Genomic DNA, 27,867 nt, shown 5'->3' with positions numbered 1-27,867 from the left:
AACACATTAGGTTATACATGCAGATTTTATTTCAAAGAGATCATGATATCTTAAGCACTAACAGCTCTTAATGGTGCACCAGAAGAACCAGTTCTTTCTGTAGGAGTCGAATTGTGTACGCAAAGTAATATTAACATGAAGAGATGGCAAATAATCACACTTTGTACATGCTGGTTTGGAAAGGTAAAAAAGGAGACAAACATTTTCCAATTAAGCATTTCCAATCTCAGTGAGTTTTGCCCACATCCTGGCTGATTGCCTCCATAGATGACAGTCTTGACCTTACAACCTATTTTCAGCTCAGCTCTTTCACAGGTACGCTCTCATCTCCAGCCAGTGTAATCAAACGCTCACACGATAAAGGAAATTGTGCCACTGAGGCCTAAACCGAATCACCCTCCCCATCAACAACAGTAATTAAGATTTAATATGTTTTTGTTTCCAGTGTTTTTTTGTTGTTATCATTTCCTGCACATCTGGGCTACCAACCTAAAAAAAAAGATTTATGGATGCTCTTTGTAATTATATACAGTCAAGCAAGCAGGGCTTAAATAATTGCTGAGTTAACAGTAAAAAACAAAAACAAAAACAAGCATATCAAACTGCAGATTTTATGTTGACATCAGCCAAAGACTAAAACCATTTGAAATTACCAAGAAAGAAGTCAATATACAGTAGACATCAGCAGTAAAGTTCTCTGTAGTTTCTAACTAGTCACCAGAGATAAGATTGCCCTTTCAATAAATTAGATTACGCTTTCTTTAAATAAGGTGTTATCATGGGCTGCAGCTCTTCACTAGTTGTAGCACTGTACTGTATATTTATTCATGGTTACTGAAATCTTTCGCAATCTCAATAACATTACATGAGTTTAAATAATCTGAGTTAGTCACTGAAATACTTACCTGTATACTACAGTAAAGACTATAACTGACATATCACCAGTTTCCTCGTTTGGTTATGTGTATTTTTCAGTGACTTGCATATACAGAACCAGGTTCCAACATGAAGCATCTCTTGCACAGCAATGTTCATGTATTTTTTAGGTGAGGTGAACCTAGGTGATCGTTTCATTGCGATTGCCCGAATTCTGAACAAGGAGTAAAAACATGCGCTCCCTCTGCTTTTCAGAAAAGACCTCCTCTCCCCTTGGTCTCCTGCCTTCAAGACTACAAAGGCACATACCCTATTAAAGGGTTTGTGCAAAAATAGGATAAGCAGGTAAATATATAAAGCACTGCATGTTGCTACTAATACTACAACAGGCCCTATACAAAATGAATACTACTATACTGTTTTTACCACCACCACTACTTTCAACCACCAGCACCACTGCCGATATACTTATAGTACAGTAATTATAATGATAATAAGTCAAAGAATGGAAATGTGCCATTCAGGTGACACAGCATGCCAGCCTTCTTTAATCACCTTTTGATCAGCATTTTGTAAAAGAGGCTAATTCCTGCTCTTTCCTCTTCCACCGCTGCAGCCTCAGTTTAACTATATGAGCCACGGGCCCATTGCTTGGAATATGACATTTGTTTTTTGCAGCTGCCGGGGTGACAGAAGACTCCTCGCAAAAAAAACCTTTTGCAATGAATAGTAATGGCAGCATTAAGATTAATGAGCCCAGCATGTAAAGAATAATTGTGGCTGTCTTTGGATTAAAAATACATGAAGGAGACGGCTATTTGTTCAATGCGCATTACTAAACTTGAAATCTCCAGGACGGATACAAGCCCAGAATGGGATGCGTTTAAAAAAAAAAGAAAAAAAAAAGAAGAAATTCCCCCCCCTTTGATTTTTATTCCAATACCAATTAAATTTAGATGCAGAAAGAGCCCGAGTGAAATCAAAGGCCATGACAAGGATTCTTTGAAGTAATGACTCCTTGAACGTTAATGATAAAATTCAAGGCTGCCTGTCTGACAAATGTAGGTGATAGTTTCCGTCCAAGGATTTACAATGAGATCAAATCTTAAAAAATACCCCAAAGAAAACATTCGTTTTTTTTTGTGCTTGAACACAACGCATTTGTACTCCATGAGCCCACCCTTCAAGGCTATACTGTACTAAGAAATAACAATAGAACAGCCGTATATTCATAAAGAGCTCCCAAATCTCCAAGTTATTTGTACCAGAATGAAGTCTGCACCATCATTACTGACTAGATCCAAACAGTTTTTAAATACTAATACTACTACTCAGTTAAACACTCCAGAACCTCCACTATCCAGACTTCTTTTGTTCAACTGCTAACTTATGGAAAGCAATTATACTCTTTTAAATCCCATGTCCACTTATCGCGTACTGTGCCTGACTTTTCTAAAAACGTTTTCGGCCTTTTACTGCCACCTGTAAAGTCAACAGTATATAACGAGAATATTACGTTAACAACAAGATGCCACTCTCTTTTCACTGACGTCCAGCACAGTAAACTTCGGTCACTGGGTCTTTGAAGAGGCAAATACCAGTGACAGTAAATGGTTTCCACAGAGTCAAGAAAACACTGTTGACGATCTTGCTTTTTCTGAAAGCATACCTTTTTTTGCTTTGTTTTTCCTGGGGGGAGCTTGCCTGGGGCTAAAAAAATTGCATTATTTAAATTCTACACATTTTTAAAGGTTGATATTTTTATTTGCAAGTTTCTTTTCACAGTGGCTGTTTTCACTTACATTCAGTGTTCTCAGTATACTGGATGTAACCTAAAACATGCAATACAAAATAATAAGTGATACTGAACTGACAGACATTGTCTTCAGTTGCCTGGCCTTCAAATTGGTGCAGAGTGGGGTGATATCTCGTCATTTCACACAAACCTTTCAGGTCATCTGAAGCTCTGCATTTTTTATGCTAATCCATAGACACCTGGCATAACCTGAGGGCCAATTCAATTAGGTGTTCTTAGGAAATGAAATGTTCAGGGAAATTATTCTGCAAGCCAGTGTAATTAGAAGAGTGCGGTGCTATCTGTTTGCTCTGAATTAAAACATCATGGTTGATAAAACTAATAGAGCTCATCTATAATTTCCAACACTCAATCAAAACATTTTAATTAACTGCACAAGAAAGTGAACTGGACCCAGACATATTTTGGCCTCCAGTACCTCATCTTAATCTGAGATAAATGTCCTTTAGAAAACAGTTGTTTATCATTCTTTATTTCATTTCAGTGTAATTAAATATGAATGCTGTCTTTTTTATAGTATTGGTAAATTAAAATTATGGCTGTTTTTTAAAAAGCCTTTTGTAACAGTTTCATGAGCTCAGTTTCTTCCAATGGACAGATCATCTTATGCATGAAGTACAAAGCAACTTTCAAAAATAATGCTAACTTCCCAAATTTTAAACAGAGTTTGTGCTCTTCTGAAAAGCTAAAGACGAAGGACTCTTTTGGTACTTTTTTCATAAGCCTAACTATATTCTAAAATACCACAGATAATCCTCTAAATGAATATACTGCAGGATGCAGAGTAAAACAATGATGGCATTTGTTTTGAATTTTCAGTTTGGTTTTCTCTGCGCCAGCCTGAGGTTGCGAATGAAATGGTATCGATACTGAGATGGTACAAAAACAACAAAATGGCTTCCCTCCACCACACACTCGGACCAATGACTCTTGCTTACCTGGGGCTTCAATCAGCTGTTTGTAAACACCAAGGAAGGCAGTCTCAGCCTCTTTGCTTCGCTTATTAAGTGCTACCACCTACAAAAGAAAAACAAAGTCACCACAGGGATGCCAGCGGCAGAGGGTTTTATTAGACACAAGTTACAGTATGTGGTTATGCCTGAAAACAGATCCAGTGACTCGAGTGGCTTAAGAACCGCCAGTACGTCCAGAAACCTCAACTGAGTGAAACCGAGTGCTCCTCTTTACTGCCACATGGCAAGACAAAGGAAGATTACACAAAATGGGACAAATACCTCATAGAAGCCCTGCTATACAGAGTTCTGTTAAAACATTCTGCATGTGCAGAGAACAGTACTAAACCATGCATGCAGGGCTGAACTGGGCTAGGAGCCACAGGATGCAGGCTAGTCTCAGTACATCACTGCTGGTGCACCACTAATCAAACCTACCACAACCACAAACTAGAACCCTAAAGGCCAGCTATCTGACCAGGGTGAGAGAAAAAAAGAAACAGATCCTGACAATGCACAGGCTTAGCAAACACAGACTGGCTACAGAAAGTGAGTGGCTTTCTACCCATGCTGATATGCTGAAAGAAATACTCTGGATTCTACATTCTTCCCTAAAATGACCAACTGAAGTCAACACCTGCCAGCACCAGAAGAGCTATCAATCCTACTGAGGAGGGAGGAAACTCAATAGAGCTGCAGCCCAGTATGTGATCTCCTGTCACAGCCTGAGGAACAGAGAGTGAGTCTCTCAAACAACAATAATAGTGTCTTTCTGATTGTTATTGCTTTGGCAACACTGCAATTCATCAGTCATGCCAATAAAGCTTGTTGAATGCGAATTTGAAAGTAGTGGGAGAGGGCCAGAGTGTGGCAGTGGAGGAGCGAAATGTGTTGTGTGGATTACAGGAGAAACAAAGGACAATGCCATTACAGTGTTTTTTTTTTTGTTCTTTTGAAGCTTATGGAGGGTTGCTCCTTAACTGAACTGGGCCTTCAACGTGACTCCTCTGCGATTCACTTTTTCCAAAAGGAAGTTCTCAGTACAATGGCAATAAGTACTTTTGTATCCGTATTTATTCCTACAGATAATTCCACAGTCAACCTCCTGTTTTATCTTTTAATTTGAACATTTAAATATTTAGTGCATTTATAACTCAGAACAGGAGAGAATTCTTTACCCAAAGGGTGGTGGGAGTATGGAACAAGCTCCAGAGCCATGTTGTTAAAGCCTGTAACCTGCCTTCTTTAAAAAAACAGCAGGATGAGATTCTTGAATCAATATGCAACTAGAAACCAAACAGGCTTTGAAACCGATCTTATGTTCTTAAGTCTTAAAAAAACGCTGTTTATCACAGTTGAGGGCACACGTACAAATTGTAAAGATGCAGGAATCTCTATAAAGAAACCATAAGTCACTGTGGTTAAAGGCTTCAGCCAAATGAAGGAATATTAACAACAAGCCGACAGAAAAGTGCTGGGATTGGACTTCTGATCAATACTATCAACAGACTGCAGGAAACTCATAGCTGCCTTTTCCACGCAGTGGCTGTGATTTGCTCTGCTTTGTCTTTAAGGTTTGAGGCTTCTCTAGGAGCCTTGCTCTTTCATGCTGCTCAGCAAAAGTGATCCAATTGGCTGGAGAAATCTCTGCAGGTGTTAGAAAACCAATTAAGAATTCATTAGGAGAGACAAAAGAAACACAATTACCAAGCACCTGGACCTACTGACAGGGCACCTGTATGAATCCGCTTGCTACGGATGTACAGATTTGCTTGGTAATAACCTCCATACACTGCACAACATGTTTCCAACTCTTACTTGTTCTAAAAACAAGGTTTTTATCAAGGTTTATTGACTGTTAAAGAGGCAAACCTGTCATTGTTTGACAGCATGTCCATGAGCCACACAACCTGGAGCTGTGAGGTGCTACTTTTTGAAGGCACAAGAAGCATTTTCCTCTACAGAAAAGGTGGACTGAGTATTGCACTCTTCAAATGTGGAAATACCCCCAAAAAAGAAAATCTGTCAACTCTTGTATTGCTAGGATAGTGCTAATCTTTCACAGCAGCCTTAAAGTAACTATGAGGGGAGTTCTCTTACATTTTTAATGGAAAAATTTCATTAGGGACGAGAAAATGGATTTACATTTTTTTCAGACCCAAATATAAATGACTCAACATTACTCTCTGCAATATAGCTAGTCCCTATGTAATTTCAGCTTTACAACTTGAATGAGGGCTTTTCTCTTATCAAAATCAATGTGGAGCAGTTCATTATGCTTCACCAATAGGCCTGGGAGATGGTGATTTGATTTCCCAGCACAGTACATTTCCCGACAATCATTTGCTTCTCCAAAGTGTTTTGCTTATTCCCAAAAATAAGACACTACAAAAATAAGACATGAGGTTGTTGCTGTGATATTGATATGGCCAAGATACTGAGATGGTTTCTAAAAAAAGAAATATGGTTTCCCTTTGTCCACTCTCACCACACACCTGGACCAGTGTACACATAGTATGATACACAGTATCAGTGTTTTCATCGGAATCAAAACTATGTACCCACCTCACATTTTTAAATAAATAAGTCATTTTAAGAGATAAGGAGTTATGATTTGAGTGTGAGCAAATATGCTTTAAAAAACTCTGACTGACCCAGGTGCACTGACAATAATGTCAGTCAGTGAAGTAGTGACAATAATGACCTCTAGTGCCAATTACAATATCAGTTAAACAAGCACTATAGCAAAACATTGGACTCCTCCAGTAAAATCATTCTCAGAGTTCTCAGGATATGTCAACAAGCCTGAAAGTCACAGGTTCAAATCCAGACACTATCAAAGGGTGACTGTTTAATAGTTCATTTGGGGATGGGTGTTGTAAGGTCATCCTAGAATAGCAAAGTCATAGCAACAAGTCTTGTGAAACTGAACCTGGATCAAACAGGTCTTAATGCACTTTCACACTGATAAAAATGTAAGCATTTCACTTAAATAATCAAATTGTACAGTATGCCATTCAGTGCTTTAAATACAAGTAAACACATTTTAAAATCATTTCTATAACTCACTGGCAATCAATGCAGCGATGCCAGCACAGGAGTAATGGTTTTTGTTGGTATTCTAGTCCCTGCATTCTGCAGAAGCTACTTGCAAGATAAGGTATTATTTGAAAGATAAGAGAATGTGGCATTGCAGTTATATAGGCTTGATGTAATAAAGATATGGATTAATTTCTCTGTAACAGAAAAGGGAGGAACTATGTCATTTAGCAATATTACGTACATGATAGAAGTACAATTTAGTGATGTGTTTATTACTGTTAAATTAAAAGCATAAAAAAACCCTGCTAGGGTCCTCGCCTCAGATTTAACAGCTAAACTCCAAAAATCTAATTCATTTCTATCTGTAAATAGTTACGTGGAACTAAAAAAGGTTAAAAGAGAACCACTTATTATATGCAGAACGTAACTGCACAGACTGCTGAACACATCTTTTAAAAATCTATCTGGTGTTAAATAAAGAGGACAAGTAGTAGGTTTCACCTACACTCTTATTGTACTTAGTTTCTGCATGTTCAATTAAGATAATTACATTTCTCAATCATATGGCCTAATTAATGGCACATTCTAATCAATTTTTTTCGTGAAAACTGATCCCTAGTAGTAACTATTTTGTTCTGCAAAATAATTAAGAATTTCTTCACACTTAGCAGCTGTTGATATTACACAGGCAGTTTTGATCTTGTTCAACAGGCCTGGTTTATTGTTTCATTAGATACAGTACATGTGACATGCTTACATTCCCTACTAAAATTAGTTTTAAAGTCCTACAATACAAACGATCAAAAACAAGGATTAAAACAACAACAACAATAATAATTCCTTACACTTCAAATGTAATATGTAATATAGGTAATAATAAAAGAACAGGAAAACATGACCAATATCAGCAGAGCCAAGATCCTATGGTGGGCTAGAGCCAGACTGAAAAAAAAATGTCTTGTCAGTTTCAGAGTCTGACAATGTACCAAAGAGAGGAAGAGCTAAAAGTTTTTTTTTAAAAGTCAAATCAGCTCTAGGGCACACACAGTACACAAACAATAAAAATCCCACACTGCTTTATCTACCCTCTGCCATCAAAACGTGGACTTGAATTTACACTATAATCTTGGGAGTCAGAAGGAGGAGGAAGACTTTATTTTACCCAGATTTGGCGAGGCCTGATACAGTTTTTTACCTTTAAATTTAAGAAAACAATTACCTGACTAGCCTGATAAATCTATGCACATAAGGGAAGGAAACATAATGTGATAAAAATCATCAGAACAGCAGAACTAGGGATTCGAACACAGTCTGCTGAACGAATTCCAAGACCGATGATTTACCCACCCCCCCTCCCACCGGCATCTCAATCACCTGGACAAGGATATCACTCTCATCCTGCCTGTCTAGCTTCATGTGCAGCCCCAGTGCCAAATCACAGAAAACTTCAAAAACAGTTTTGTGATAAAAAGTTAGATGGGCTGCTTGATTCCTAGGCTTTAACAAGACCTTAAAGAGACATTCAAAAAAGTACGCGACTTAATCCAAACTGCGGGTACTCCCATCAGGGATGCTTAACAACAGCTTCAAGTTTAAAGAAATATCATAAAGATCAACTAAATCCCTTCCATCACTTATCGGCTAAGCTGCTTCAGTGAGTTAATGTAAAATGGAAAGGCTATGGACGGAATCAATAGGGATGCCACAGTCTACAGCTCACTGGTAACGCTCAATGATAGCAATAACATTGTTTTCGGTTTCTCTCCCTCTCTCTCTCTTTTTTTTTTGCTGGCGAGATCAAGTTCAGGACAAGATCTCCCTGTTGCACTTCCTTCGCCTGTGTGCTTCCGCGGACCAGCGCCACAGTCGTACCTGCTGCAGAACGAATCAATGTGATTTCGCTGCAATTGATTTAAGAATTAATTTATTTCTTTTTTTTTTCCTCTCCAGCTTTCCAACACGTTTTCATTAAAAATGCGTGTGGCCACGGAAATCTAAAAAGTCAGGGAGATACCCTGCTGTGAGAGAGCCTTGGAGCACAATTAAAATGCCACAAACTTTATGTGGGCACACTACTGCAGCATTTTTCCACCAAATGGTTTAATCAATAAAGTTTATAATAGAATACTGGTAACACATCAGCAAGGTATTCCAAATGGCTTACTGAAATGGGCAATAACCTGGAATGCAACAGTGAAGAGGTTATGAAATGCTAATAATCTGAATTTGCCTGCCGTCCAGCATAATTGTAAATTATTTACAGACACAAATATGTTTCTTAAACTGTAATTCAATTTTAATAGCATGTTTGAGCTGAATTATTAACAAGTCGTTCGGAACTGCTGTGTTTAAAGTGTAACAAGAATATTTCTGCAATAATTTGGTCTGCGGCCTTTTACTCATAAACACACAATCTGTGAAGGTTTCACAGTTTTCTCCATCAAAACACAGAAAACAAGCATGGGCAGCACCTCAGATCTATACTGGTACTATCTGTATTGTTTATGCTTTTACAAGCTGAGAATTTGAAAAATAGCTCACTGACAATCTCAAAGAATGGAAAATATGTATTCATTAGTCAGGCTTGTATCTCCCATGACTATAGCAATGGATTATCTACACTGTATTTTGCAAGATGAATGTGTCAGATTCCACACAATCTCTGAACCTGTTTCAAAGAAGACCTCGTCTTTGAACGTTGTAACTTGTACAGGAAATTTGAAATTCTGAATGCCGGGTGTTTGACACAGGAATCCCATTCCACACAGAGAAACTGCAGATTCCCTCTAGACCTCTGAGTACTGAACACAAATATAAAATTGAAAAGGCAGCCTTAGTTTTTTAGCTTTCAATATCTTAAACAGAACAGCAGGAACAAATCCAGTAGCATTGCATTAAGTGGTTTCCTTAGCCACTTAAAGCAGAAAACCTAAAGAAAAAGAGGGTCTAAGAGCTGAGCACAACAGGCATCATTTGACGTCCAGCATGTGTTAATGTCATAGCCTGATTTTCCATCATTCAGCTAACAGAGCATTGAGATTATCTCCACAATCAAGCCATTAACCTGTCTGCTAGATGCCGCAGAGATATCAATCAAATCCCTGATACTTTCACATGTAACGTTTGGTGTGCGTATCATGTTTCCTTGTGTGTGATCATCAAAGCACTTGTAGATGTCATGCATAATGTGAACTAGTTGGGGATTTAGTTTTATCTCTCATACCATGCAAATTGGCTGAAACACCTACCATTATGCAACGCCCTTGGAGAAGATTATATAAATGATAGTCTGTGTTAAGCAGAGCCTAGGACATTACTTGATGACAATTCCCCCAATGCTGTAACGGTACTGTGTTCTGAACTGCTAAACAAGACGTGTTCATTTCTGAGGATGAATGTAGGAAGCTAGTTCTTATGCATACCTTCTTTCACAATTTGCATAAAAAGAACACCACACTGTAAAGAGGTCGAACTCTGATCTTCACTATTACAGATTTAGTCACTTGAAATTTGAAAATTGTCATTTCTTAACAAAAAAGGCAGTCCTCTGCATCCTCCTTTTAAGTTCAGTAAACTTTGCTTACATCATAAAATAATGTCTTCAATCATGCCTCCATCATGTAATAACGAAAAAATCCTTAAAAGCACGTAGTCCTATTCTAACACAGTGAGTTGGAAGAGATAACGTTACATAGATATAATAATTTAGTTTCAAAACTAAAACTCACAAAGCTAACAAAATGTAGGTTAAAGACCTGATTCATGTAAAAAAAGATGAAAAACTAATCATTACAAAAATATCAAGACATATTCACAGCCTACTACAAATTCTTTACAAGATCAATCAATTTGCTAGTCTGCAGCCTATCTAAGAATTCCTCTGTAGATATGAACAAAGACTATGGAGTACAAAAAGTACATGCATGCTTCACATGACAAATTCAATGATTTCAAATGATTTCCTTCATTTCCTTTTACAACACTGTCTACACCCAGAATTAGACATTTCCCTAAAAGGAATAGTTTAGTTTTCTAACATCAAGAGGGACAATTGCATTTCAATGTATTTAAGTAAAAAAAAAGCATCAGATCTCCTTCACTAAGAAGCACTGTTTGTCCCGCATTTTGAAAGCTAAAGAGCTAAGCTTATGACCATACTTCAGAGATCAACTACAGTATAACCCTGCTTTTCAGAAAATCTAACCATTATTTTGTCCAAAATAAATTAAATTTAAAATTCTTACTTAGCCATCATAATCAATTAACCCATCATGTTGGTTTATTATAGGTGCTTATTAATGTCTATTTGTCATTTATCACCAAGGTAGCACTTGCTTCAAAGATCACTTCCTTACTAATTGGATCTCTCTCTCACTTTCACTTTTCAATATATAGTACATAAATGTATCAGGACAACAACCAGTCTCTCTATGAATTTATATTATATATTAAATCTGCTTTTAGGAATCTGTTACCTCCTGTAATGTTTCCTAACCGTTGTTGTAGGACAACATGATTACATAAAAATAAAAAAATGGCACCTCTGAAAAACAAGTACAGTATGTTTTGAAAAAAATAAGATGGAATTAATCTCTAAGAAAGTAAGAATGGTTCAAAATGTCACTGTAGTTCAAAAGAAAATAAAGCAAAAGTCAAAATAATGGAAAAATACATATTAAAAGTGTTAAGGCTCCTTATGTGGTGCTTTTCAAAGTGCAAGCTATGGTCCTAGAAATAATCACATTAGAAAGGTTACTCACAAGAGGAGACCATTCATTTTATAGGACCAGTTTGTTGCTAATTAAACAGAGAGTTTAATCCAGCTCTTTCATCACAGATTTCAGGGTACGGTACTTCAATAAACTCGGTCGGTTAGCTTGTACCAGCCAACACGTCTGTGTAAAACAGTGACTGCTAACCTGGACTTTATGTGTGCAGAAACACAGAATGAGAAGTCACAAGACAGTCCCACCTCCTATATCGCTGTGATTTGACGGGAGATAATTAATATTCATACACATAATGAGGTGGATAGATCCGTGCACTGGTTAGACAGACAATCTGCTGTATAAGGCAATACAAGGTAATGGCTTATTAAAAGGGATGTATTTATTAAGCATAGCACAGTTGCATGCAGATGTTATAAATGATGCTATGACTGTCCCTGGCTTCATCTGCACTGTAATTCTGGCTAATACTGGTAATTCTGGACGCTGAGGCCAGTGGAGACAGTCGGCGCTCTGGAAGGCTGACACAATGAAGGAGAGTTCTCAGAAGGATCAGTAGTAACCCTGTTGCTGCTTGGGAAGGAAGCTCCTAGGCTTAGCAAAGGACACAACTTATTGAAGCTTCTCATCTCGCTGCAGAAGGCTGAATTAAGCAAGAGGACCTTGCTCTCACGAGCAGAGCTGGCGGTAAAATGCATGACCCATTTCTGGTGCCAGGCTCTTTTGCAAATTGCAGTGGTGAAGCAGAAAAGCGACAAATATGTACTGTATATCCTTTGCATTATTTTCACTCCAAACACATTTACTTAATACAGGGTAAAGCATGTAGCATCCGGCTCCTTGTGTTGGCTTACAAAATATGATCCTGCAGTTTGTAAATCCTTAAATGGATCAAATTGTTAATACAAATAATAATGCTGTAATCTGATGTGTGAAAACTCATTAGAATTTCACCTGAAGCTCTGCAGTGGTTAGCCTAATACTGCTTCGTCTGCATACTTGTAAACAACCACATGAAAAAAGTCTCTCAAAAAAAGAACACTCACAGTAAAACAAAAGATTATGTTTTAATCTGGGTACCATGAAGAGGAATAAGAGATTTTTGAGGGAAAAAAAAGCAAAGCAACGCTAGCTGTTCAGATTGGCAAGGCTGCAATTAGCAATTATGCAATCATCAATTACAATTATCACAACTGGTGATTATGCAATTATCACTTGAAATCCTCCTTTTTTTTAACCTTGCCAGTTTGGCAGCTAATGCAATCTCCGTGTTTTGTGACGGAAAGCTCCTCGCAGACATCAGGATTGAGAGACCTCATCTTCTGACTGGATTTAAATTGCCTGTCACCCACTCGGCGGCAGAAAGGTCACTCACAATCCAGGGAGCACCTCAACACCAGATTGTTTTCCAGCCCCTCACAGAGCCCTAGAAGGTGGGCAGCAACAGCTCAACTTGTTTAGCCAGTATATTAAAACCACACGTAGCTTCAGAGGAAAAATGAACTGTTCCTGCGTCTGTTCCAAACATGCACCTGTCAATGAATTATCTGCTGTGTCACATTTATCTTCTAATTCTACTTATTGCCTCATGACTCTGTGGGACATGTACTGTTCATTCCATCTCCTGTTTTCTCACAGACTTTGCAAAATACGCAGCTGGAATAGGAATAGCCTCAGAGAGCTGGGCAGGATTAATATTGAAAATACACATTGCAACTGTGACGGCGCCAAAATAAGAGTCATACACTGACAAGGCCTTTTAAGACTGCCCCAGCGGTCATATTTTTAAAATGTGAAGCTTTCACTGCATAACAAATATCCCACATAAGGCCCTCATGTGAATTTCCACGGTTTAACAGCTAAAAATATACAGCTCTCAACTTGCTAAGTGACAAAAAGCTTCAAATAAATTGAAGAAAGAAGATTGTCAATCTCTGACAAGTACCTAAAACGCCAGTTAGAGGAATGACTCCATTCACACTACATACACTAAAACAGTCTCGCTGTCGGCAGCCAATCAACACACTCCTGACTTCTATGGTCTAAGGAAATGTTCTTAGAAAGACTCAGACAGGCAAACACCAGCCTGTCTGAACAGGGTCTAGGAGTGAGAGAGGAGTGGAGAAGGTGCTTTAAGTCACTTTTCATGTTCCTTCTTAATGCCAGTGTCAAATCTCAATCCAACCAGCCATGTTTTAGTGCGTGGTTTTGAAGAGTTACTGAATATTTGTCCTACTGATACAGTATCTACAGTACACTGACTCAAAACCAAGCCACACAGCACCGACAGCCAGGAAGTTTGAGGCCTCCAACAGAGATGTTGATAGGACAAGGTTATTGGAGAACAATTTTCTCAGTTTCTCTACCTGACAGATTGCATTGGAAATGTTTTGTTTTCCCTCTGTGTCCAGTAGAAAAGAAACAACTCTTTGAGCTACACACCGACTTTGAGAAAGAGAGAACAAGAATAAAGAAATGCAAACAACAAACAGCAGGGAAATCACTGACAAAACACCCAATTTACTCTTCAGATATGCCTTGGAGTTCACCGGTGACAGAGACAGACCGGGACTGTCTTAGAGGCCTGTACAAAATGAGCAGTCGGCACTGCAGCACACATCCAGTCCTCCTGTCAGCTCAAATCAGCCGCATGTGTCAGTCAGCCGGGGGAGATCTCTAGTTCATACCCCTCAACGCAATTCCAAGCCTTGGCCTGGCTTTTTGCTTCATGTTTATTTTAGCTTTCTCCAATAGCGGAACACATTTCTTGCTGCAAGGTGTACTATGGCTTATAAGAGAACACACACCCAGGAAGAGTAAGTTACACTGTGTATACCTTCCAGCAGTCTCCCCACTGGCTAATGGCTAAGCGATACATCACTGCTGATCGGATTTCCAAGCTGCAACACTGCATATTGGAATAAGAAACTCACAAATTCTTTTTAAAAAAAAATCACACACACATTCACAAAATAGGCCACATCTGCAAATCTGAGAATTTAACTTTCCGACAATCTTTCTGAAGACAGTATTTTTTGTGTGCATACGCAACATGGAGGTCAGCAACATGCTGTCTTGCAGCACTGAGGCCCTGGGTTCAATTCCTGGGGTCCTATGTGTGTGAAGGTTGTATGTACTGTATGTTCTCCTTCTGTTCCAAGCCTTCTGGTTTCCTCCCACAGTCTGTAGACAAATTTAATGGGCTTCTGGGCAAACCGGCCCTTATGTGAGTGTGCGTGTCTGTGTTTGTGTCTGTCTGCCCTGTGGTGGACTGGTGTCCTGTCCAGGGTGTCCTCTGCCCTGCACCTGTTGCTTGCTGGGATAGGCTCTTTCTCCTCCCTGCGACCCAGCGCTGGGGAAGCGGGTAGAAAATGGATGGATATGCAACACTGATCGGACATTACATGCCGAACTAGACAGGCTTTAATATATACAGCCAGTGACATTTGCGACAAATCTGCCTGCTGTTATGGAACTCTACAGTGAAGACTTTTAGGTGCAGTAACAGATCACAGCTCCTCCTGACACTGCATTGTCTGGAAGGTGACGGTTTATGGACAATTGTGTTGAAAATCTCCACGAGTTTCTTTTGATTCCAATTTAAATCCAATCAAACTTTCTGATATCCTTGAACGCTGTCAGAAATAGATTGTGCAGACCAGAAAATAGGGCAGGGCAAGCGGGCTTGTAAATGCTTTGAAGGAGGAAGGGAGTCATACAGTATATTGAACTTGATGGCTATCACAGATCGACAGCTCATGTCTCCATCACTCAGAGAAAGCAGCAGGCCTCGCTTATAAAACACTGGCCACCATGGATTCTTACAGAGCAACGCATTTTGAAGCAAGACTCCCCAGATACAGGCTGTCAGCTTCATCGTCAGTGAAAAATCCACACTTCAAAGCTCTTAGAAACCCCTTCATGCAAGACCCAACGCTAATGTTGGAAAAGCAGACACATTAGAAAGAGCTGCAGCCTTGTCTCATTTTCATTTGAAAGGTGTGACACAACTTAGGCACAGTGTGGTAGCCGGTACTGTATCTTTTAATACAGTAGGTGGGTCTAAGGGAAACAGCCGTAAAGATCAAACAATCAGTGCTCTTAATTTACAGTGCAATTAACCCAAACAAATTCAAACAGAAGACCACACCTTCTTTGAGCTCTGACTTCACCTCATGTATCCTCTGTACTGCTGAGCAGTTAAATTGAAATTGTGTAACCTTCAAATCCAAAGTCTCTTGCGTGAAACAAAGACAGGATTTTCACAGCTAAATAAGCACCGTCCTAAAGACTAGATGCATGTGGGGACTCGGAAAACCTTAACACCCAATAGGGCAAGCAGATCAGTCAATTACAGCCCTGCCAATCAGTCAATCAAGTGCTTCTGGAGCCCAGCAAGGCCTGTCACCCTATAGCAATCAACAGTGTGCCAGAATGCACTGCAGAACGGACAGCTGCACAGAGGATGAAAGCAAGGAAGCACAGCATAAGCCCGCCAGCAAACTGCTTGAGTCTGTAAGCCCGGACAAAGGAAAAGGTCGACGCATTTTATTTACATTTCATCTATGCGATTCGAAGCGCTGGAGCAAACAGATGACCTCAAGACGAAGGGCGTATGCAAATGTCTGTGCAGTCCATCTGCGCACACACACCCCCTGTATTGTGCATGCCACTCGCATCTTTCAGATAGAATAGAACAGAAAACAGAGAAACGGAAAATAAGGCTGGGCAGGTATCATCTTCACCCCGTAAGAATAATGCCTTAGCTGGGATTTTTCCAGACAGCATGCGTGTGAAAAGCCATAAATCCTCTGAGCAGCTCCGAACGCCCCTGATATCCTCCAGCAGCTCAGAGCATGCCAGGTATGAGGATCGCGGCTTATCTATTGATGTATCATTAGTTTCTGATTTTCCTTCCCATTGTAAAGTGAGTCAAGGTGAGAAAGCACAGCTGCGCGGGAAAACTCTCACAGTGATGGATGGAGTTTATATGCCAGAGCCTCTCTCATAGCTGGTGACTTTCCAGTGAGGCAATTATCATTGTGGAATGCATAATAGCCTAATTAATTACAAGTGTCAGCGTGGCCTTTGTTTCATTATAACAGGACATCATGCCAACTTCGTACCAATTTTTAAAAGAAAACTATTGATAAATGACCGGGAAATTTTAATTCCAGTGGCTGACAGACAAGGCACGGGGCCTGCAGTCTGTTTATTAGGCAGAAAAGAAAACCAGAGTTCCTTCAGGCAGCCCTAGAAACTGGAATGAAACAGACCCTCAAAGGACTGATGTGTTTTTTTGAGGGGGGGAATAAATCAAGAAATGCCAATTATTTCCACCTCCTCCACAAGCAAGAGTTTTGGACAACCAGTGTTAACTGCACCAGAGTCCATACTGCAGCCCCCCGCTAACACAGCTAAGCTGCAGAGACGCACAGCTGCACCTGACTCCAGTCTTAACTTGTTGTTGGACCTATCCACTCCAGCAGTACTGGGTCTTTTAGAATTCTCCTACCCTCTGCCAGATAGTGACATAACCCAAATTAAAACCAGCTGTGTTAAAGATTAAGGTTTTAAAGAAGTTGCTTTATACAGGACCCGGTAGCAGTTCAGCATAGGCATTATTTCTATTAGGCAGCACGGTTGCACAGTGGCGAGAACTGAAGCCTTGCAGCACTGGGGTCCTGGGTTCAATCGTGGAGCTGGTGTACTGTCTGTGTGGAGATTGTATGTTCTCCCTGTGTTTGCATGGGGTTGCTCCGACTGTATAAAGACAAACTTGAAGGTTGATTGGCTTCTGGGAAAACGGGCTTGGTAGTAGGTGTGTCTCTCCGCCCTGTGTGTGCAGGGTATATCCTGCCTGGTGCCCGTTGCTTGCCAGCTTAAGCCCAGCTCGCCCTTGAGTAAAGTGGATGAAGCAGTTAGAAACTGGATGGATGGAGTATTGCTATTAAGTTATATTCATTTTATAACAGACAATGCAGGGGCACATTAGCCAACCAGTGTCCACAACTAAGTGAAACACAAACTTACATTTAGTGCAATATTAGTATCCACTTTTACAGTACGTAACAGGACTAACAAAACTAACATTAGCACAGAGAACACTGCTAAGCAATTTTCCCTTTAACAGTCACCACAAATTTTACCTCTCACAAAGTGCACTTTCTTTCTTTTTTTTAAGAAAAGAAAGCTTCACAGCTGTCCGATACATATTTGTCTATAGCTAAAATCCCCGAGAAAAGCAAATTAAAAGAGAATAAGTGGAGGAGAAAAAAATCAAATAACTTCAGAGAAAATTGTTCATCGAATGATTAAACACATTGAAAGACGTCTGGCGTGCTTCTTATTTTTATCCTCCACTAAACACAAGAAAGAGATTTTAAAAAAAGACAGCAACCTTGAAAGAAATTATTATGGGCCTCTAATATTCCCTGTAGACAAAGAAAGCTGCGGGTGAGCACTGTGGAGCTCATTGGATTTAATAAGAGTCGGCTCTAACGCTAACATTACAGACAATGCTCTCTCCTCACATTAGGGGATTTTTACATTATTAATGATTGTTGATGTTTCCAGGTAGTAGTCTAGCTAACACAATAGACGTCAAGCCACAATCAACACTTCCTTACAGCTCTATAAGCACAGAGACCGTTTACATAATGGCAAAAGAAGCAGCAATTTCGTGCAGCGCCTTCAGAAAATTATGACTGTATGTTTAAGGCAATGATGTAACAAAACAAAATGTGTTTTAGGCCATAAATCACATTCAGGGACACTCCTAACAAAAACAGGTTTTCTATTCAGTTAAGGGCTCTTAAGAAAACTGATGACTATTTCTTACCATCTGCACAGGCTATCTATTTAACATTTCTACACCAAAAGTCAGCTAGTGAGTGCACTCAAGCACACAGCGATATTATAATCAGCCGACTGTCGAGAATTCCACTGCTCCTACTCTTTCAAATGAAACGAAGCTCAGGAAAGTTGATTTATTCCATCTTTAATTTGTGACAGCAAACGTACGGACTTGTTTCCAACTTTTTAATGAACACCTTAAGAAATAAACCCCATTTCCTTGAGCAAGACACACTAGTATGTGAGCTTTTCTTCTTGACCAAATATTGCCATGTACAGGTAGGTTCATTTCTGACTAGAACACACCAACTTATTTCTGGTGATTTGGTATTTCTTGGTATTCTTAAAATGAAAATGGATAACATTTTGTGGGAGGTAATCTGCTTGCTTTGGTTACTCCTGATTAAAACCTCATTATTGGTATCTCCTACTTTGACACAACACACTACTGGAATATATTTCATTTCTAATTTGATTTTACCTACATTATTCTTCTGGTGTACTTAATGTGTTGTATGGTGTTCTGAGTATTGTATTTAAATTGTACTATCACATACTAATTTGTGATGTACTTTCTCTGCCTGTGGAAATTGCCCTGGATAAGAGTATCTGTTCAGCACATTAGCAACTAAAAAAGCATCCAGTCCATTGAAGAGATTCATCATCAGCTGTGTGGCCAAGATTTGAGTATACATATATGTGTGTAAATACAAGCTACCTTCAAATACTAGGTTGACAAGATTAGGAACAGACAATGTAGAGTAAAAATCACTAATGAAAAAATAAATCGCTCATCAAACAGTGCAGATTTGTCAGTTTTTGGAAAGCGTCTTGTCTCACTACAGAACTTAATTTTTAGAAGCATTATGCCTTTTCCGATCAGCGTTTCAGAAAACAAGAGGGAGAGGCAGCGAAGTTCTTGGCACACATGCCTCTCAATGAATCCTCTCTCGTCAGGCCTTGGGTTATGTTGAGCAAACCATTGCTGCTGCCATGTACTATATCTGGATATTTCAATTAAACATTTAAACCGTCTACCGAGGGAACTATTTTTTACATGTCTACCCCCACTAAGTCATTATTAATTTCTAATAACCTTTAAGGCTTTTTGAATTCATAAATATTTCACCCAGCAATATTATTCCCTTTCAAGACTCAGCTTTTAGATTTCTGTACGTATCAATGACAAACTGCCTTGTCCAAGTGCCTTGTCTAAGTGCAATCCGCTGCACTTAGCAAGGTGACAGCAAAGAAGGCATGGCAGTCAGGTAGAACGTCCAATGGGCTCTTTTTTATTAACTTTCAACCAGGCTCGCACGCCATCCATCATCAGAGAACAACGAGATCAAGAGAACAAAACAAACGACAAAAAAGCCACCATGAAAGAACATAATATACAATATCATAAAGACAAAAAAATCTTCAATTTTCACTTCACTGCCAGCTGTCTAATTACATCCATCCCGGCTCCTCTCCAAAACCGGTCCTCCTCCCCACCCAGCAGAGCTCCCCTCCTCCCTCAGTGTGTGGAACCTCTAAATGGATTAAACTTCAACACACAGTGACCCTTCAGCAATACAGTTATGTCCACTGGCAAGTACTCCACCATAGTTTAAGAAAATACCTTTCTTTCCTGTAGGGTTCTTTAAGCAAAAGGCACTGACTAAATTAAACTTTATAAATGTGGCATTTAAATAAGCCCTTTTAAGAATTAAAATCCTGATAGTTTCGGACGTTCATAGATACTTATGCATCACGACCATAACAGCCATCCAGTTTTACAGCAGGAATCAACGGCTGAGTGCAGGAATGTAGGTCGCACAGCCAGGGTGAGCTTTCATGAACTCTATAATTCTCACACTTTGTAAGTGAAATATGGCCTACACAAATCTAACTCGAATTTGGAATTTGTTCCATGTTAACTGGACGCTCGCCCAAGTTCCGCTGACGTCCTGTGCCAATATTGTACTCCAGCTGCAAAATGAATTCTGTATGTTTATTTAATTCTGAATTGATTGTCGTTTTGGCTGCAGATTTGATTTTTCGCTTCGTAGCAGCAAGTTTTTTTGCACCTTTCAGCCAGAACACTCCCCCCCACCACCACCCCCACACACACAGTCTGCTACAGTATATCCCATTTATTACACAGAACAGAACTAAAAAAAAACACACATTAAATAAACAGACTTTAAAAGAAGAAAAAAAAACACAGAGCATTAGTGGGCACTAGTGATATGCAAAGAGCCTATGGAATTAATGCTCCTGTATTATAAGAATATTCATAATATGGATCAAACCAGAGAAGAAGGGAGCATTGTTCCCATAGACAGCCAGCCCTTATGCATCTTCATGATAAATCCCACAATGCTTCTTAGAGTGAAAGCGACAACACCTAGGTAGCAGAATAAAACCTTTTGAAACATCAAAGAGCAAACAGGTTGAGGATGCGCTCATCCTTGAGCAGCAACACTTAATCCTGTCAGATTTCCGTAAAACACCCTCCTCAACGAGCTGCACAAACTCCGCATGGAGCCCATGGGAGAAAGGGGGGCTCTGAGCCTGGCAACCCGATAACTTTCACTGCTTAGGCAGATCAAGCTCCCATTAAGCCACTAGCAGGATCCCCAGTGCAATGTTAGACGGCAGCCTCCAGTGATTTCTCCCCTTTCTGTTCTGTGGGCCGATATAACATCACTGTATTAACCCTTTACAATTTCTTGCATTAGGAATTTGTCTTTTCGCAGACCCCAGCTTGCTCTCCATGAGACACACAGACAGGGAGAGAGCCTGGGGTCAGAGCGCAGGGTCAGCCATTGTACAGCGCCCCTGGAGCAGTTGGGGTTAAGGGCCTGGCTCGGGGGCCCAACGGAGTAGGATTCCTCTGCCGGCCGCGGGATTTGAACCGGCAACCTTCCAGTCACAGGCGCAGATCCTGAGCCACAGAGCCACCACTCCGACCCCCAGATGTTATAATTGACATATATATGTATATATATCATATATATGATTTAGATGTTATAGATGAAGTCGAGAGTATCAACCAGGTGGAATGACAGCACTGACAAATGTCTTGGAGGGGCTTGGAGATCAGCACGTGTTATTGCTAACAAGGTCAGTGCATAAGGCTGCTGGGGTTGTTTTGGAAAATACGGGAGCAATCCATTGATTCTGCACTTCATCAAGGGGTTTTCAATCCTGCTTGATCCCGAGCCATGCTCTGTACAGTTACAATGATATTAACCCATGTGACGCTTTCTTTTTAGCCTTGAATATACGCAAGATGTTACTAAAAACCGTCACATAATGTACGTTACTACTGATTGTTGGCTTGGCATATGGGGCACGTCCTAGCACTCCAGCAGTTGATTATCAAGAGAAAGCTTTGACACACTGCATGTTGAATATCCCAACCTGAGGGCCCTGGTGCTGAGCAGAACACAGGTAACGGCAAGGGAAAATGTTCTGTACTGAATGGCAGAATTCAGGAAGATAACCCCTTTCAAGACATGCAGACATGACGCTACCTGGGTATAAACATTTACGGTTAACTGAACAAAGCTGCATTGCGTGCTTGTGTTTTTCAAATTACTACCACTGTTCAAATTTCCACATTTTACCCAGCAAGACTGAGGATCAGTGAGCGTCTCCGAGCCAGAAACCTCTTTTTTTCTGGCAAACCTTGAGGAATGGACAGTGGACCACTCTATACTGCCTCAAACACTATAAACATTGATCCACACAGACATCTATCTGTACAGGGCCATGGGACAGCCACAGCCTACCCCAGCAAGAAACAGGCACAAGGCAGGATACACCCAGGAAGGGACACCAGTCCATTGCAGAGCCACACACACACAAAGACGCACACTCACACCAGGGCCAGTGTTTACAGAACACAGTTAAACTACCAGTACATCTTTGACACCTAATTCACTGCTTTAAGAACATTTTATTTTACTGTCTGCATATATATATCCTAAAAACCGATCTCCATATTACCATGTGTTTCAAGAATGTATAATTTGTAGTAACTACAGCCAAAGATGCATATTCTATTTTTACTGCAAAAAGAATTGTATAGAGAATCTTCGTATTTCAGCTATTTTTCATATGATACTGTATGTCACAGTTCTGGTAAGCTCCCACTGCTATTTCAGTCAGTTACTAATTAGAAGAAAAAACTTTCTCTGTGAAACAAACATGAATTTATTGGGCTTTACAAGTGTAAAAAAATGGTATTGAGGCATTAAATTTCTTAATTAGAAGAGCAGGAACAAATTCTTTAAGGTGCTAATTAGCAGTAACTAAAGCTAGCTCTGAGGTGTCCACAGGTTCCAACGGTAATTACATTGTGCAAAGCCTTTCAGCAATGACATACCAAGGCTGAACCTCAGCCTGTGAAACATTAAGCCCAGGCATGAAAAGGAACTTAAGTACCAAAGAGCTGAGCTTTTTGGATGACTGATATTTCTCTATCAAGAGAGCAGTTTTACAGTACATCCATACAATTGGCTGACACTTTTGCGCAAAGCAGCTTACTTTTGCACCCATACAGTATATACAGTACAGCTGGAGACTTTGCTGGAGCAGGTCAGGGGGGCACCTGGCTCCTGGAGGCAGGTATGAGTCCTGAACCCTCCCCACTGCTCCACACTGCTGCCCCATTTGATTAGTTCACTATGGCACAGTGGTATCTGGCCATCAAGGCAGGCCTCCTTCTACACCCCCAGTGTACAGCCTTTGTTTCCAAATCATCTGCGCTCCGCTCGCTCTGCAAATAGTGAAGCCATGCTGGTGACGCTGCCCTGTTGCATGTATCACCATAGCTATATTGTTATTTCCATTAAATCTGTGATCCCAATAACGTCCATAACCAGTGTGTAGAATGCAAGTCGGCAGTGGCTCAGGGGTAGTGCTCCATGTGTCAGGCACTCCGAAGGCCGCAGGCCGCTGTGTAGAATCCCTGCTGGTGAACTGGAGGCCCTCCTGAGAGTCCCGTCTTCCGCTTGCTGCTTTCACTGGGAATTAGCAACTTCCTTCTTACCAGGTGTCATTCATATAGACTAATACAACACGCAATACTCCCAATATGCAGTTTTTGCAAAGCACAAATCTCGATTGCTCTCACGCGTTCGGAAACCGTTTTCTGCGTGAGACACTACGCAGTATGTATTATACATACAGGATACACACAGCTACATGTACTGTATATGAAGGACTCACTGGTTCAAATACTGAGTTTGTTCATCGATGCCTTTCCACAGCAAACTTAAAGGTGCCGTCCTGGTAGTCATGGAAACGCTTAAGTAGAAATGGGAAATGGAAGGAGTAGTGCAAGTTTCAGCCAGTGAGTGTGCACGTGCATGCGTGTGTGTCTGTCTAGGGCAAAGGTGGTGTGATTTAGGTGGAAAAAGACAGCCTCCCTTCAAAAGAAACCATTAAGTATGCATCAATCCAAAATGTAATAAAATTGCCCTGCATGTCCATCAGTCACCCCTTCAAGAGCCTTCACACTCCCACAGAAGTATTGGATCCTTTGTCTCTTGTCCTCACTTGTACCATTCAGCCCAGACACCTCTGTCTGTGTCACGATGGACATCACATTAATCGTCCGCTGGAGATATAAGCATGTTTTCAGTCTGCACAAAAAAGTTACACTCAATCCGTTAAAACTTCATGAATCACATTTAAAAAAAATCATGTCACACTCTCTTTACCAAATAAAAAGCGACCTAGCACTGTTAAAGAAGCCAAAAAGGGAAACTTTGAAAGTTGAAAGAGCCTGAAAGAACTCTTAAATTAACATTCTGTTTCATGCTTCAGCGCTTCAATCTATTTGTTCTTTTTCTTACAGAAAAAAAGAAACTCTTATACATCGAGCATCCAGTCTGATTAAATGTAAACATTCCCAAGGTAATTTTATGTTTACTGTTCTGCGGAATATCTGTACAGTTACAGAGATGTCCAATAATCCTTTTAAACAGGAGAATAAAAAACAGAAAGAAAAGAAAAAAAGAAAGAGTTTTTTTTACCAAATACAGTTTCTGGCCATCCCTTCTGTATATACATCTAAAAAGTCAATGTGATGCAAAACTATGCTAATCTTATTACAGTCATTTCATACAGTCACATTATCAGAAGCGGTGGAATTCATACTACATTGTTAAGCGTATCTCTTATAAATGTTTGCCACGGTTCACCACAGTAAAACCAGAGTAATGCACAACACAGAACAGTAGAAAGCAACATTGCACGGTAGAACAAGACACCGAGAATCATCGCAGAGCCAAATTACCACATGGCATAAGCACTGCAAAATCACAGAAGAGCAAAGAAACACCATGGTATAAAAACTTTTATAAGGAACTGGCAGTAGGTACCCCCTTGCATAGCCACCTCATGTCATTACCAAAGACACAGCGGTTAATGTCAGAGCTCTCTGATCAGAAACAGTTCCCTTGCCTGTCAAGCGATCAGAGCTTTCAATACTCTGCTGACTTCTGTCCCTTTAAGACTTTTCCAGGCGACATTATTCTGGGTAAATACTTGGGAACATCCGCACTAATCCCGTGGGATCTAATTAAGGGAGATGACGTTTGCTATCACCGTAGAAATCAGGAAGATACGTGCTTGCTGGGTTTATTTTTGAGATTTCTGTTCCTATGAAACAAAGGCAAGAAAGCTTTACAGTCTTAAAAGGTGCCTTATGCTGAACCAAACCCTTAAGAGGTCAAGTGCACCATGCATTCATCACAGTAGAAACTTCTTTATGATTTCCAGCAGGAGAAGTTTAGAGACAATAAATGCACGTTCCATTATAAGGAGTACAATGAAGTGCTCACATGAAGTACAATCAGTATATAAAAGCTTAGGAAAAAATACTAATGTATGGGAACAAATTAATTAGTACTAATATATTACGAATATCTAATTTGGCAAGAGGGTGGCATGGTGGTGCAGTGGTTAGCGCTGGGGCCCTGAGCTTAATTCCAGGGGTTCTTCATGCGTGGTGTTTGTATGTTCTCCCCATGTTCGTGTGGGTTTCATCCGGGTGCTCTGGCTTCCTCCCACAGTCTAAAGACATACTGTATTGGTGGATTCATTTGCTTCTGGATAAAGTGGTCCTGGTGTGAGTGTGTGTGTGCGATGGACTGGCGTCTGTTCCAGCGTGGACCCTGCCTTATGCCCACTGCCTGCCAAGATAAACTCTAGCTGCCCTGCAACCTTGTCCTGGATAAAACAGTCAGAAAACCCATGGGTTATCCATTATCCTACACGTGTATTTGCAAGCAAACTAAAACATGCACACGTGCACAAAACAAACTGCTACCTGATTATTGCTGGACTGCCCCCACTAGACATTTGAAACTAAAACAACTCGCATTAATTGGTTATTTTTGTAAAGTACTACTTATCAAATAAGCCTGCAGATTTTATGTATCTTTCTTTTTAAAAAACATGTATCCATAATTCGGGAAAAGGCATGACTTGTCTTTCACAGGTTATTGACAGATCACAAACCTGTCTGATCCACAGATTTTTCCTATGCGTCTTTTTAAAAAAAAAACACACCTTCATTCAGATTATGGGGAACTTATTTTGCAGCTACGGTTCACCAGGTATTTTTTTTTGCCAAATGTTAATTAGCATGCAGAATAATCCGTTATTGAAAGCCTCTGTCAGGTCACATTATAAACAATAGGCCCAAAATGCTTACACATTTGACATTTTGCGCTGGTATCTCTCTAAACAAAATGTTCCCTAGGTACAAATTGGCCTACTTTATGCTCCTTCTTTGCATTGCAAGTGCTTCATAGTTATGGATATCGGGCTTGACAAATATCAGTCTGTAATGTACAGTATGTAGTTCTATACTTTCTGGTGGAGAAACTCCCTTAAATTAATAAAAACAACCCCCACCATCACTCCTAAATTTTCCTGTCACCAGAGGAAAAGAGACTGTGATGTATAAGACTATTTTAATGAAAGAAATTAAAACTAACTTCAATGAGAAAATAAAAGTTAAAATCTTTAGCTTGCGGCAGAGTTAATGTAACTTTTTTTTTACCCATTGCATTATTTAAGGTTAGCTCCATCATTTTATCAATCTATCGATCTTTCACCAGAAAGATGAAAATGGAAAAATAATGAGGCCGATGAATGCAGTGTAAAGAACATCAATGTATGAAATTTAATTATCCGTTGAAAAAAATGCATCGGCTGTTTTCTAAAACATAAAGAACAGAAAAAGCGAAGCGGTTAACATTTTTTTCCCCTCTGCATATTTTAATTACCAGATCAATCATAACTACATACCGCAGTTATTTTCTGAGAGGAGAGAAAATTGCGAGTCTAAATGAAAAACAATAGATTTACTTTAAAGTCTTTGCTCTTTTGAAGTCTAAATTAAAATTTCAGGTATCTTTAGGAAAGCAAGCTTCGGAAAGTTCTGATATTTAATTAGTGCGTTCTGGATTTCATTGAAATCAAACTTCATAGAAGCACATAACGTGTACCTTCTCTGCAATTAACGATCTACAGAAATATGAGTTTTCTTTGGGATGCCACTGAAATAATTTCAGTATAAGCATACTCAGAATTCAGGTACAACTCTGTCATATATGGCCTCCAGGGGCACAAAAATCTCACACAAACTAAGCTTACAGTACCTCTCACCTCAGTCCTCTAAACCAAGGTGTTTTTTTTCAACAATAGAATATATTAGCTTAATATCTTTGCCAGCGAGACAAAGCAGACATTATAGAAAGACAGAGTACTTTCTAGCCACAGAAGTAATAAACAATAGGAGAACTCCTCAGGACTGGATGTTTTTGTTCCTGTGTTTCTTTTTTTTTACAGCTCTGACATTTATTTCTGCTGGCATTAGCTTACAGGCCAACTGCCACCAATTTCACACATTTTTATTGGCTAATTTGAGTGTGCATTTGCCAGCAGCCTTCCCAGAGCCAAGACTGAGCGCTTTCTCGTATGTCGCGTCTCCCAGTGCCTGTTTCGATCTTGATGAATCTCTTAAACTCAACACCAGTCATAACATTCAATGCTTATCACAAAGATTTCCTGCCGTTTTTTTTTTTGGGGGGGTTGTGTTTTTGTTATTCTGTCTGTGCAACCAGCCTTGATATATCAGCGTTTTTCTTTTTCAAGGCTCCCTGTGGTGCTGCTCCAAACAACATATTTTTTTGGATCAAACCTTCAATTTGTAAAAGAAGCAAAGGCACTTGGCCAGACTGCAAAGTGCTGAAAACTCCTTTCTCCACTCACTGCACTGTGGAATCCAGTCGGCTCAGACATTCACGATTTGTGCCTGACAGGGCAGTCAAGTTTCCTTTTTGAATGTGAGAGCCCTACTGTACACGCTGAAAGCTCCGGCCTACTTTTTAATCAATGTGGTCACATTCTATGTGTCTTCCCAATCGTTGATAAGCTAAAGATATTGTTTCAAAGTATTCCCAGTTTCTAAACAACCTGTCAGTTTTGTCTAATTAAACATTTTAAAAACATTTTGCCATTCAGATGTGCCCATTCACTCATCAGAAGTCCTTATTTCTGGTCAGGATCGAAGTTACCTGGAACCTTT

The 27,867-nt window shown here is 39.9% G+C and overlaps 1 protein-coding gene across 5 annotated transcripts in view; it reads right to left on the bottom strand.

The window, feature by feature from the left end:
- Positions 1-27,867, bottom strand: part of cux2b (cut-like homeobox 2b) — a 154,232-nt gene that overhangs the window by 35,673 nt on the left and 90,692 nt on the right. For all 5 annotated transcript variants that reach the window (XM_015366063.2, XM_015366065.2, XM_015366064.2 and 2 more), the window contains exon 4: positions 3,631-3,709. In XM_015366063.2, coding sequence (XP_015221549.2) covers positions 3,631-3,709 — 79 coding nt within the window. The remainder of the gene's footprint in view (positions 1-3,630; positions 3,710-27,867) is intronic.

This window comes from Lepisosteus oculatus, chromosome 22 (genome assembly GCF_040954835.1).
Source record: "Lepisosteus oculatus isolate fLepOcu1 chromosome 22, fLepOcu1.hap2, whole genome shotgun sequence".
Classification (NCBI taxonomy): domain Eukaryota; kingdom Metazoa; phylum Chordata; class Actinopteri; order Semionotiformes; family Lepisosteidae; genus Lepisosteus; species Lepisosteus oculatus.
The sequence above is the reverse complement of the archived record's forward strand: the minus strand, read 5'-3'. Positions and strand labels throughout refer to the sequence as shown.